The sequence below is a fragment of the Thamnophis sirtalis genome, unplaced genomic scaffold (genome assembly GCF_051295495.1).
Source record: "Thamnophis sirtalis isolate CommonGarterSnake01/CBP01778 unplaced genomic scaffold, rThaSir2_p1.2 scaffold_12, whole genome shotgun sequence".
NCBI classification, from domain to species: Eukaryota; Metazoa; Chordata; class Lepidosauria; order Squamata; family Natricidae; genus Thamnophis; species Thamnophis sirtalis.
The window spans coordinates 29,576,739-29,589,129 of NW_028261392.1; the positions used below are offsets into that span (position 1 = coordinate 29,576,739).

The 12,391-nt window shown below is 39.0% G+C and overlaps 1 protein-coding gene across 2 annotated transcripts in view; it reads right to left on the minus strand.

Annotated features, from left to right (window-relative positions):
• Positions 1 to 12,391, minus strand: part of TUBGCP3 (tubulin gamma complex component 3) — a 71,648-nt gene that overhangs the window by 32,591 nt on the left and 26,666 nt on the right. For both annotated transcript variants that reach the window (XM_087726819.1, XM_087726818.1), the window contains exons 7-9: positions 6,076 to 6,194; positions 5,338 to 5,463; positions 1,489 to 1,557 (exon numbers count right to left, since the gene is read on the minus strand). In XM_087726819.1, coding sequence (XP_087582945.1) covers positions 1,489 to 1,557; positions 5,338 to 5,463; positions 6,076 to 6,194 — 314 coding nt within the window. The remainder of the gene's footprint in view (positions 1 to 1,488; positions 1,558 to 5,337; positions 5,464 to 6,075; positions 6,195 to 12,391) is intronic.

The following is a 12,391-nucleotide window of genomic DNA, read 5'->3' on the forward strand; positions in this document are numbered from 1 at the left end:
TAGAATATTGTGCAAAAGTTCATTTATTTCAGTAATGCAACTTAAAAGGTGAAACTAATATATGAGATAAGACTCATTACATGCAAAGCAAGATAGTTCAAGCCTTGATTTGTCATAATTGTGATGATTATGGCATATAGCTCATGAAAACCCCAATCCACCATCTCAGAAAATTAGAATATTACATGCAATCAATAAAACAAGGATTGCATATAGAACAATATCGGACCTCTGAAAAGTATAAGCATGCATATGTACTCAGTACTTGGTTTGGGCCCCTTTTGCAGCAATTACTGCCTCAATGCGGCATGGCATGGAAACTATCAGCCTGTGGCACTGTTAAGGTGTTATGGAAGACCAGGATGCTTCAATAGCAGCCTTCAGCTCTTCTGCATTGTTCGGTCTCATGTCCCTCATCTTTCTCTTGGCAATGCCCCATAGATTCTCTATGGGGTTCAGGTCAGGCAAGTTTGCTGGTCAATCAAGCATAGTAATCCCACAGTTATTGAACCAGATTTTGGTGCTTTTGGCAGTGTGGGCAGCTGGAAAATGAAGTCAGCATCCCCATAAAGCTCGTCTGTGGAAGGAAGCATGAAGTGCTCCAAAATCTCCTGGTAGACAGCTGCGTTGACCCTGGTCTTAATGAAGCACAGTGGTCCAAAGTCCTGTTGCTCAGTGGTCCAAAGTCCTCTTTTCTGATGAGAGCAACTTTTGCTAAAAGCACTAAAACCTGGTTCAATGGCCGTGGGATTACTGTGCTTGATTGGCCTCTCCATTCTTCCTCCATACTCTGGGTCCTTGGTTTCCAAATAAGATGCACAATATTCTAATTTTTCGAATTTCACCTGTATGTATGTAAAAACATGCTTAGAATAACACATTAGAGAATCATCAGAACTGGCATTTCTGAAAATATTTAAAAGGAAGCCTGTGTTTATTAAATAAATCAAAAAGCACATAGACGGGAAATTGTAGATAATAAGAAATAAAATTTTAAACCCCAAATGTTACAACGATTTGCTATAAAATAGTTGCTCAACAATGTTGGAAAATGTAATAAATACTATTTTTTAAAAAAATGTTTCTGTAAAAATAGCAACATTCTTAATTTAATTCTATACATATTTCATGTTATATGCATACAAGAAATATTATAAAGTGGAATTATTTGTTTAGTAGCTCAGAAATAATATTCTAACAGAACTGACCCTGCACAACAAAGTGCATGAAAATGGATAGAGGGAAATTAGCAGAATTATAGTATTTTTCTTGTAATTCTTAGACAATACATTTTAACAACTATTTATAAATCTATAATAGAGACTATAGCTCTCTAGAGATCATTGCACTACAACTCCTTTCAGCATGCTGAGCATTAACCAAACTGAAAAGAGTTGCTGGGAACTGACGTCTCAATTCCTCTTAGCATGTAAGAACCCATCCCTGAAGTACAGATGCACAATTGTCAAATTGTGTGGATTTATTTACCTGTGAGTGTAAAACAGACAATAATCTGTAGTATTCTTTAAGTTCTTGATTTAAGGCAGCACAAAAACTCTAAAAGACAAAAGGAATCAAAACAATTGTTATATTTCAATTACATTACGGAGTGGTCTAAAGGATTATATTCTGTTGACTCAAAATACGTTTGAGGAAGTAAAGTACCTTCATCTCTTTCTGTCAGATTTCACACCTGAATGTCAAAGGAAATGGCACCATTCAATTCTAAATGACTTTCAATGCAACCTGGACAGAAGAAGTACAATAACCAGCCTAGGTGATCTTTTCAGTTGGGATAGAAGGAATTAACTGTCCCCAAGAGGTTGGAGTTGATAATTTCATTGGTTGGGTTGGGTTTGTGCAACATATGTTGGGGGTGTTAGGTAGGCTACTCTAATGGAAAAGTGACCTCTAATTTGGGACTGAGCTTCTGGCTTACCAACCTCATCCTAAAGAACAGGTAGCTAGATTGCTGGTGCCATTGACCTTAAAAGTGCTGACAGCGAGTCGCAGATCCATTTGCAATAAATCCATCATCATCTATGATTTAATAATGAATGAGGCAATGGTGAAATGTTGCCATATCAGGTATCAGGTTCTTCAGAATCAGCATCATGACCGTTGTGTTAGGACTGGCTCTGATAGTGATAGAAAACTTGACTATGACCAAGCAACTGTGCAGGAATATTGTGATGGGAGGGCCCATATGATGCTGTTGAATGGGAACTTTCAATGGTTTGGGTTATAACAATGATATTATATTGTACAAATGTCATTTTCGGCTATTGGGGAGATGCTGTTGACCGCCTTTCCCAGGGCCTAGAGGCTGACAGTGTCTGGTTGGGAGAAAATAGACTGAAATAAATCTCTGGCAATGTAGAGAGGAAGGAACATGATTTCTTTTTAAAGTGCATTTTTATGTGAGCCACCAAGAGTAGCTTTTGATTGCAGTAGATACAAATATGTTAAAGAAACAAACAAACCGACTCAAAGCTGTTGAAGTGGGTACAAGCTATAATGTAATAACTGAATAACAAAATGTTTATACGCAATGTTCTTCATAAAACAGTGTAATGATCCACTGAATTCGTTCAGGGATTATGAATTCTAAAATGAACCTTTTAAAAAGTTAAGACAGTGTCTGTCTCTAGAACTGTGATGGCAAACCTATGGCACGCGTGCCATAGGTGGCAAGCAGAGCCCTCTCTGTGGGCACTCCAGCCGTTGCCCCAGCACAGCTCCACCGTGTATGAGTGTGCACCTCCCAATGGCCAGCTGATCTTTGGGTGTATGCTGTGCATGCACAGGAATTGGGACGCATGTGCTGGGGTCACTCGCATTGCATTTTGGGGGTTTCGATGCATGGCACCCCCCGTTTTGGGCCTGGAAAGCCTCCTGCACCAACCTGGAAGCCAAAAATGGGCCAGGGATGTGCGTGAATACACGGGGGCACACGTGCATGCACGGGGGGGCACATGCACGGGGGTGCTCACACTGCATTTTGGGGCTTCACTGGGCACTCGGCACAAAAAAGGTTAGCCATCACTGCCCTAGGAAGTACCCACAGCCCTTATTGAGAAACATCAGACAAGCATAAATAGCAAGTGATCTGCATAAAAGAAAAGAAGATAAAACAGTAAATTGATTAAAAAACCCAATTTACCAAATGTTAAAATCAGGTAAATAAGGAGTTTGCAGTAGTGACCTGAAAGGGAAACTTTAAACTCATTAAATTTTCACTTGTAATTTTTTTAAAGCCAGATAACAGAAAAAATATTGCAATTTAAATATTTGATCTAAATGCCAAGTTGTAGTCTTTGGAAGATTGGAGGATGGAGAGGTAGAGAGAAACGGCAGTCCATGTGCTACAACAAAGTGGAAACAAAGTGCACAAATCATTCTCCTTGACATTTCTCCTTTCCTCATCTCTGCTGTATTACCAGAAAGATCTAGCAGCACATCCAACTTCACACGTTACCATAGAAGCAAAGGAAAGGAAAGCTGCCTTTGGAAATCACTTGCATTTCATTTTTCTATATATCTAAGTAAAATACAAACCAATATCAGCTTTTTCTATTCCATCCTGCCCAAAATATGTACAAATGATCCATAAGATTAAATTACAGTTAAGGTTTAATTGGGTAAAGGAAGGGTACAATCCAGTTATATAGAAAAGGTCCTTGGCAAATCAAAGAGACCGTGAGATTTGAACATAAACAATAGTTCACTGATTTGTTTTTCTTTTTTGCGGGGAGGACAGACACTGGAAGTGGAGGCCATGGGACACTGCAACTATCATAATTCTAAGCCAATTGTCAAGCAGTCAAATTGTGATCACATGACCATGGGGATGTTATGACAGTTGCAACAAGAATCCCTTTTAATTCCTCCTCGTTTAGTCCCCATAACTTGAAACAACTGTAACTTCAAATAGCTAGTCAGTCAATTAGGATTAAACTGTACTGTCCTTTTATGGTGCACCTTCACTTATAAAAGGCAGAAAATTATGTTAACAAGAAAGGAGCAATTTACTGCTTTATGGTCTAAATCAGCCTTCCCCTTCTGGTTTTTGCTGAGAATTTTGGGATGAAACTACTCATTTAAAGGGGAAAGCCTGAGTTAAACCAATATGTCAGATTTTAAGAGAAATGATAATATAGAGATGGGCACACGTATTTGCCAAAAGATAGTAATAACACTACTAATGGTATTAAGACTGATTATTGATAAAGTATTCTTCTTTGAAGCATGGCCTTTTCAACCAAACTGGACTTGTGTGTTCAATGTTGGTCCTGCAGTAAGAGCCAGCTGCCTGAAGAGTCTCCCAAATATAATAGGGTGCTTTCTTCTCTTGCAGGTGGGACACAGAAGGAATCGATCTTTTGACAACTCTCCTTCTACTAGGAGGTCTTGATTACTAAACTAGATATCAGAAATGCCATAGCTCAATCCACAGATACTTCACTACTACCCGTGTGCTGAAGGGATGTGCCAATTCAGTATCTTTGGTTTGCTCCCTGAGAATATCAGGGAGATATTGGGAAAATGTTATGATATATGATATAATTGAATATTATGGATGCTTAGCTAAAATAGGATATGAGGATTTGATGACAATAGAGGACTTTACAAATAAGTAAATGAATTGCCAGCATGTGTTATGGACTAATTCTTTAGCATAGCTAAGGATGAAGGATGTTTAAATAACCATAATAATTAAAACTGGAGGTATAATGATGTTGATATGGTAAATATTTGAATTAAGATATCTGAATTAATATGAATTAACGGAAGAGAAGCACCAAAACATGTTGTAACCAGTTGATATACTTCTTTTTTTTCATAATAGACACCTGTGTTTTGTTTTGTTTTCCTGATTGTCGTTTCTGTCTTTTTTTGTATTTTTTTTTCTCCCCTCCCATCGGTGTGGGTAGGTATTGTTCAAGATTATTACTCCTACCAATACTCCTAAATAATAATTACAGTTAAATGAAAATGGATATATAATAATGCTTGAGTTAATATGAGCTATGTTGGTTGATTGTGGAGGAGATGTACCAAAACTTATCTGTAATTGATTGATATATTAAGAAAGATGCTGTACCCGTTTCAAACTAAAATTAAAAAATATTTAATAATAAAAAAAAAAAGAATATCAGGGAGATATTCATGGAGGGATCATGTATCCAAGTAAACCATCCTTGACTCCTCGGGCTCCCCTGGATTTTTCTAGTTGACAGTTTTTCTAGTTGACAGTTTTTATAAGTAAGTAACCAGTGGCAGGGTTTTTTGTCTCCCAGCAGAAATCATCAAATAATTTTCATTTTACTCACATACCTGACCCACCAATCCAAATGCACGGTCCATGCTTCTCTGGTCGGTATATTTTCTTATTTTATTATGCAGCCATCCTAACTCAGCAAGCCGGCTTGTGGTGTCTCTGAGAGACTTACAAAGATTTGCCTAAAGGATCAAGGTACAAATGCTAAGTAAACAAGATACAAAACCTTTGTCACCAAGCACAATATGGACTACTCAATCTAGATACTAGTATTGGGGTGGGGTGTTTGTTTTAATCTACCCCATCGTACTATAATGTTTATAGCAATTCACATTTAGTGTATTTACAATGACTTACAATTGGGCAAATTACTTGAAGAACTTGCTCCTGTATAAACCTAAATGTAGTTAAGATTGATTACAGGAAACTTTCCCACAAGGTCAGCCAACTGGAAATTTAGTGGACAGCAACTAAAAAAAGGCCATTTCTATCTTTGCTTCTACATTTGGATGCCAGATTTGTATTCCAAGGTCAGTTAATATTACTTCTGAGATTGAATTTTGTTGCTCTTTTAAAAATATCTGTATATTTAATGCATGTCTGATATTTAACCATTGTTTTATGGTCTTTTTGTTTTATTATTAACCACCTTGGATATCAACAATGTAAGAATTTGACAGAGAATGCTTTTTTAAAAAATGGTAAAATGAATAATGCATTACAATCTATGCACATAGGCATATTCAAGTTTCATCTCCCCCATCTACACTATGTCTAATAAATTAACACAGTACCTTTGCATCTACTTTGTAACAGTTTTCTGAATTAAACATCTTAATGATTTTGCCATCTATTCCCTGGAAAACATATAAAATGTCTCTCACAAGATATGCCTCAGTTATTTCAATAGATCCTGTAAAACAAAAAAGAGATCAAGACAGTTCAAATATTTGTTTAAATATTGTTCATTTTTCTTTCATAACAAAACAATATGTTAGCATCCACAGACTAATTTGAATTTGATTATACTGTGGTGCTATCACTATTTTAATAATCTATGACATATATTAAATTGTAAAAACACTAAATACCAATATACATGAATATATATCTGTTACAAAATAAATGAAATTCAGAATAAGCTTCCCCCACCGCTTCTTTCATCATCCACCCATCTTACATTTAATTCTGGAAAACTGTACTCAGTAAATCATCATATTCTTTTTAAAAAAATCTAGATTATTACTAAATGTTTCAAATTCCAAATATCTACAGTATAGATTTAAACATTAAAGAACACTAAGGCTTGTATTTTTCCATATAGTCCATTACACACTTATTATTTATAATATTCATAAAATCCATCTGCTGTCTTTATAAATATTCTTTAACTGGGAATATGAATGCTTTCAGAAGCAGTTACCAAAAAAAATGGCAGGGTATATCCATTTCTTCAATTACATTTGCAAGCTAGAAAACGAGCCCCACCCACCACCCAGGCCTACAACACAAAACAAAAATGGACACACAGCCAGCACCAACCAGCACCAATCTACCAATCATGATACAGCCACACATCCAATCAATCCACTTACTGAAACAAAGCCAGCACTCCACACACCCCCACCAAGATTTATAGAAAGACGGCAGCTCCAACCACGCTTTAAGCCCAAAACACCAGCCTGAAGATGGAGAGTGAGACCCCGCCGAAACGTTGCCAAGACAATCAAAATCTTACACAGGAAAAGACCCGAATACAACAAGACCAGGATACCTAAGATTGAGATTGTCTTGGCAACGTTTCGGCGAGGTCTCACTCACCATCTTCAGGCTGGGTGTTATAAAATTTATAAGGCGTTAGATAAATCTGAACACAAACCCTGGCTTAGATATGTTGATGACACTTTCGTGATTTGGCCACACAGGAAAAAAAAACTGGACAACTTCCTCACACATCTCAACAGCCTACACCCCAAAATACAATTCACTATGGAAATAGAAGCAAACAACCAACTTCCCTTTCTGGATGTCCTACTCTACAAAAAACCCAATGGGTCCCTAGGACACACCATCTACCGGAAAAAAACACACACCAACTGCTACTTAAACGCACAATACCATCACCACCCTGCACAGATCAACTCTGTAGCCAAGACCCTCATCTCCAGAACCAAACGCCTAGCCAACAAAGACCACCTGAAAACTGAATTACACACTCTCACAAACGTATTAATCGCCAACGGATTCCAAAGAAAAACAATTATCAACCTAATCCAAAGGGAGACTCCCCCCCCAAAACCCGAGACACAGAACAGGACAATGGCATTGCCCTCCTCCCTTACATCAAAGGCACCAACGATAAAATCAGCAAAATTCTCCACAAACACAATATCACGATAGCCTTCAACACTGACCAAAAAATAGCCAACATCTTAAGAAACTCCAAAGACAAAATCCAATTAGAAAACCAAGGAGTCTATGAAATACCGTGCAAAACCTGCCCTGCAAAATACATAGGACAAACGAACAGGAGAATAAATGCACACAAGAACGCAGTAAGAAAAAAAGAAAAAACTTCCTCCCTTTTCCAGCACCTTAAAGCTACAGGATATGAAATTAATTTTGAAGGAACCAGGTTAATCCCCAAAACTGAACACTTCAACAAGAGAATAATTATGGAAGCTATCGAAATAAACACCCACAACATAAATAAACGTGATGATACCTCCCGCCAACCAGACATCTGGAAACCAGCCCTAATCAACAAACAAGCCCCACCCACCGCCAGGCTGTTACAACACAAAACAACAATGGACACATGCCAGCACCAATCTACCAATCATGATACAGCCACACATCTAATCAATCCACTTACTGAAACAAAGCCAGCACTCCATACACCCCCACCAAGATTTATAGAAAGACGGCAGCTCCGCTCACGTTTTAAGCCCAAACCCCAGCCTGAAGATGGCGAGTGAGACCTCGCCAAAACGTTGCCAAGACAATGTATGTATGTATGTATGTATGTATGTGTGTGTGTGTGTGTGTGTGTATATATTTATAAACCATAAAGTGAGCAAGAGAAGGCAACAAAATAATAAGTCCAAAACAGTTTCTCCTGAAAGTTACTAAGCATATAAAAGCACTCTATAAAGTTATTTACATCAAGCATTAAACAACCAACTTCCCCTCAAAATGTTTTTTTTTAATTGACTGGGAATGACATGATTTAATTCTTTAATTCATAGGGTGACTCTGGGTAGCTTACAATGTTAAAAGAATACAATTATATAAAGCATGTATATAATATGAATAAAATATTATAAAAATAGATTATCAAATCTAAGTAAAAGATGGGACAGAAGGAAGAGGATGAGCAGGGAGAGGTGGGATCTGTCATTAAGCTATCAATCACCTCTATTGTGAAGCTCCCCCACTAGAACCCCAAGCCAACTGGCAGAGTGAGTTCTTCAGGCTCTTGCAGAAGGTCAGGAAGGTTCGAGCCACCCTCACTCCTGGGGACAAGATGTCCCAAAGGGCAGGAGTGACTGCAGAGAAGGCAGCCGGAATACCCTGGTCAATGAGGCCATCAGCATGGCTCCTCTGCTGGCACAGGTGGGGCGGGCCAATCCCACTGGGATGAGACATTCCCTCAAGTAATCTGGACCCATGCCATAATGTTTTGCAATTAATTTGGACAAATTCAAGTTTATCTGATACCTAGCAAAATCCAGCTGCTGGATAGTACACAGTTGTTGGCTCCATTCCTAAATTTATAATCTGAGTCATGAATTAGGCACCTCATACTTTTAACATAAGCAATTTATTATAACCACATTTTTAAAATGATGCAAGCACACACAAAGCTTAGGATGTTAACCTTCAACACAACTCCTGAGAAGGGCGTCTACCTTGCCCACTCAATTCTTTCAGAAACATACAAAGACTAGGAGGAGGCAAGATTAAGAGAAAGCTAATTAATGACATCATCAAATGATATCCTTAGGAGGAGGAATCACTATTTTACTGAAAATTATAAATACAGGTTTTCAAACAATGAAAGAAATCCTACAAAGGATGGGGGGGATTAAGAATAATATTAGCCCTTTCTTAGCTAGTCTTGAAAGTGGTTATTATGAAGAGTTGTTTCTATTTTAAAAGCAACCTTACTGTGTCAGTGTCATTTTGTGGATGTTCTGAAAGCATTCCTCCCCTGCTGATAGGTGTAAATATTTAGCTATTCTTCTATAGCCGTGATGGTGAACCTGTGGCCCGCGTGCCTGAAGTAGCACACGGAGCCATGTAGCCTGGCATACGCGGCAGCACCCATTCCTCTTCCGGGTTTTTGACGCACATGCGCATGCGACAATCAGCTGGCCTTCATGCATGCGGCAGTGCTGGAAGCCAGTAGAGCTGGTCTTCTGTTTTCCAGCGCACTGGCCAGCTGATTGTCACGACACATGTGCGCCACTAAACGGAAAACTGGCTGGTGCGCCGGAAACTGGAAGTTCATTTTCTCGTGCACGCATGTCCCCTGGGCAGCTCCAATTCCTGGATGGGGCACCGACAAGCCCACACGTGCATGCTCCCTTTTCAGCACTCAGTGCTGAAAAGATTAGCCATCACTGTTCTATAGAATCTACACCTTGGTCCCATACAACTCTCAGGGGAATGTTGACTTTTTCTGAATTAGTACAGTTTCTTCCTTTATCACAATCTGGTCCTGGAAATGTTACTATGAAAAGCAATTGCCCACAATACAAGGCTCCCTTGGCTGTACAAAATTATAGCTCCATGTCTCCATGAAACATAGTCCATGAGTTTTCAAATGTGCAGCTTACATCATAAATGGTGTATGCTCCCAATGAAAAATACACTGTGTATATCACAACAGGTAATCCTCACATAACGACCATCACTTAACTGCCATTTGAAGTTATAGACCTTCCCCACGAAGGTACTTATGATTGTTTCAAAGTTATAGTTGCTGCAGAACCCCCAAGATTATTTGCCCTTATGACTTACTGCAGGGAACTTGCAGCAGTTGCCCCCAGCTCTGTTCCCCCATTCAGCCTGTTTATCCATCGCATGCTTACCTTTTGAAAATCTCCAGGCCTTATTTTGGGAAAGGGGAGTAGGCCCTTCATCCCTGAGCTGCAGCTGCCATTTTCAATGTGTCTACAATTCCTCGTGGTTGCACCAAAATGGCAGCCATTTCTGGGATGGCACCATGTAGCCAAGGGACAAATTGCTCTATTTTGCTTCCTTAACCTCCGGAGCTCCAGAGAGCTTTAAAAGTGAAGTGTGCAATGGGTGCCCAGGGCAGGGGAAAGGGTTGGGAGGAAGCACAAAGCCTACTGGAATCCAGTGTGGGAGAAAAGACCTGTGGGGACCCATTTGAGGGTTAAAGTAGGCCTAAGGGCTGTGGGGACCCAATGGATGAGAACGGAGCATGGGAACAAGGGGATAGAGTATGCCCATGGTAGGTGGACCCTGCGCCTCCTAAGACCTCCCCCACCTAAGACACTCTTTGCTCCACATCAGAGTTAAGAGGATGGAGGTCATTAAATGATGCCATCTAGCTTAATGTCCATTGCCGCTTGCAACCGTAATGGGCAGGCACCATTACAGGCATAGGTTGACGATTACCTGTACCTTCCAATATAATTATGCCATTGTAATAACTTATTCTTTCTTTCATTTAAATCCAAAGTGGGCTTATTGTGCTGTAACAAGTCAAGTAAGGCACTGATTATATATTACTTCAGACAGTCTTCTGCAAGGAACTGTATCTCTTAATGTACTTTTAAAGTATTTCTTTTTCAGACTACAATCCTATTCCCTAGCTGGGGATGAGTAAAGCAATATCAATCTGGCTTCTTTTACTGTTAACAGAGTAAATCAGAATTCAATACCCACATTCATTTGTCTAAGGCAGTTTTTCCAGCTGCCATTCGAAATAGTTCTGGATTGGAATGTAATTTCCCAACATAGTTTTCCACCCCATCTTACAAAAATCTTCAATTTTTTTCCTTGTAACTTTTTGTCCTCAGAAGTATTTGTCATTGAAGATTAAGATCAATATAGAAGGTTATGCATGTTTTATTATATTTTAGCTTTTAGTGAGAGTGCTGTACTCAGCCCGCTTGTTTATTTATTATTTACTTATTTGCAATATTTGTTGACTGCCCCAATTGCTGAATTCTCCAAGGAGAATCAACAGAACGACATATGTTTAAAATGGACCAAAACTCATATACCAAAGTGGACGTCCACAATCAAGTCCAATGGCATAGTGGAATAAAAATATTTTAACTATCACATGAAATGCAAGGAGACAGAATGTGGCATCTATGTCCAGGGAAAGCATACAGCAGAACATGGGGGGTCACTACAGAGAAAAGTGGCTGTCAGAGTCAGATATCTCATATCTTCCATGGAGATGAGACCCATATCAGATCTTAAGATATAGATTGAACTGCAAAATCCATTTTGGAAAGACGGTGTGTTGATGTAAGCTGATGTTACAATGCATAGGGCTTTAGCATTTATTACCTACATTTTGAATTGGCACCAGAAATTACCAGTGCAGCAACCTCAAAACCTCAGTCTTGCTGCTGCAGTCTAGATCAATTGTATCTTCCTGTATCATTTCCAAAACCTGGACAATGTACAGTGCATTTCAACAGTCCGACCACATGGTGATCCAAGTAGAAGTTATTGTTTCCACATAGGGTTCCAACTGCTGCACTGTAGGGCTTGAAAGCACTCCTTCAAGTCATGTTCATATCCAAGAGGACCCCCAGTTGTGAGCCTACACCTACTCCTTTGGGGGGGGGGGGAATATAATCCTAGATAAAGTAACTATTGGGATCAATTGTACTGATTGTCCCAATGCTTATTGGTAAAAAGGTATTGATAGAATTTCATCTGAGTTTGTTTCACTTTATCCAGATGTTTAACTTCCAAATTTAGATAGTCCTCGATTTATAACCATTCATCTAATGACAGTTTGAAGGTTACAACAGCATTGAAAAAAGTGCCATGGTCAGTTTTCACTCTTACTATTGCAGCATCCCCATGGTCACGTGATCAAAATTTGGGTGCTTG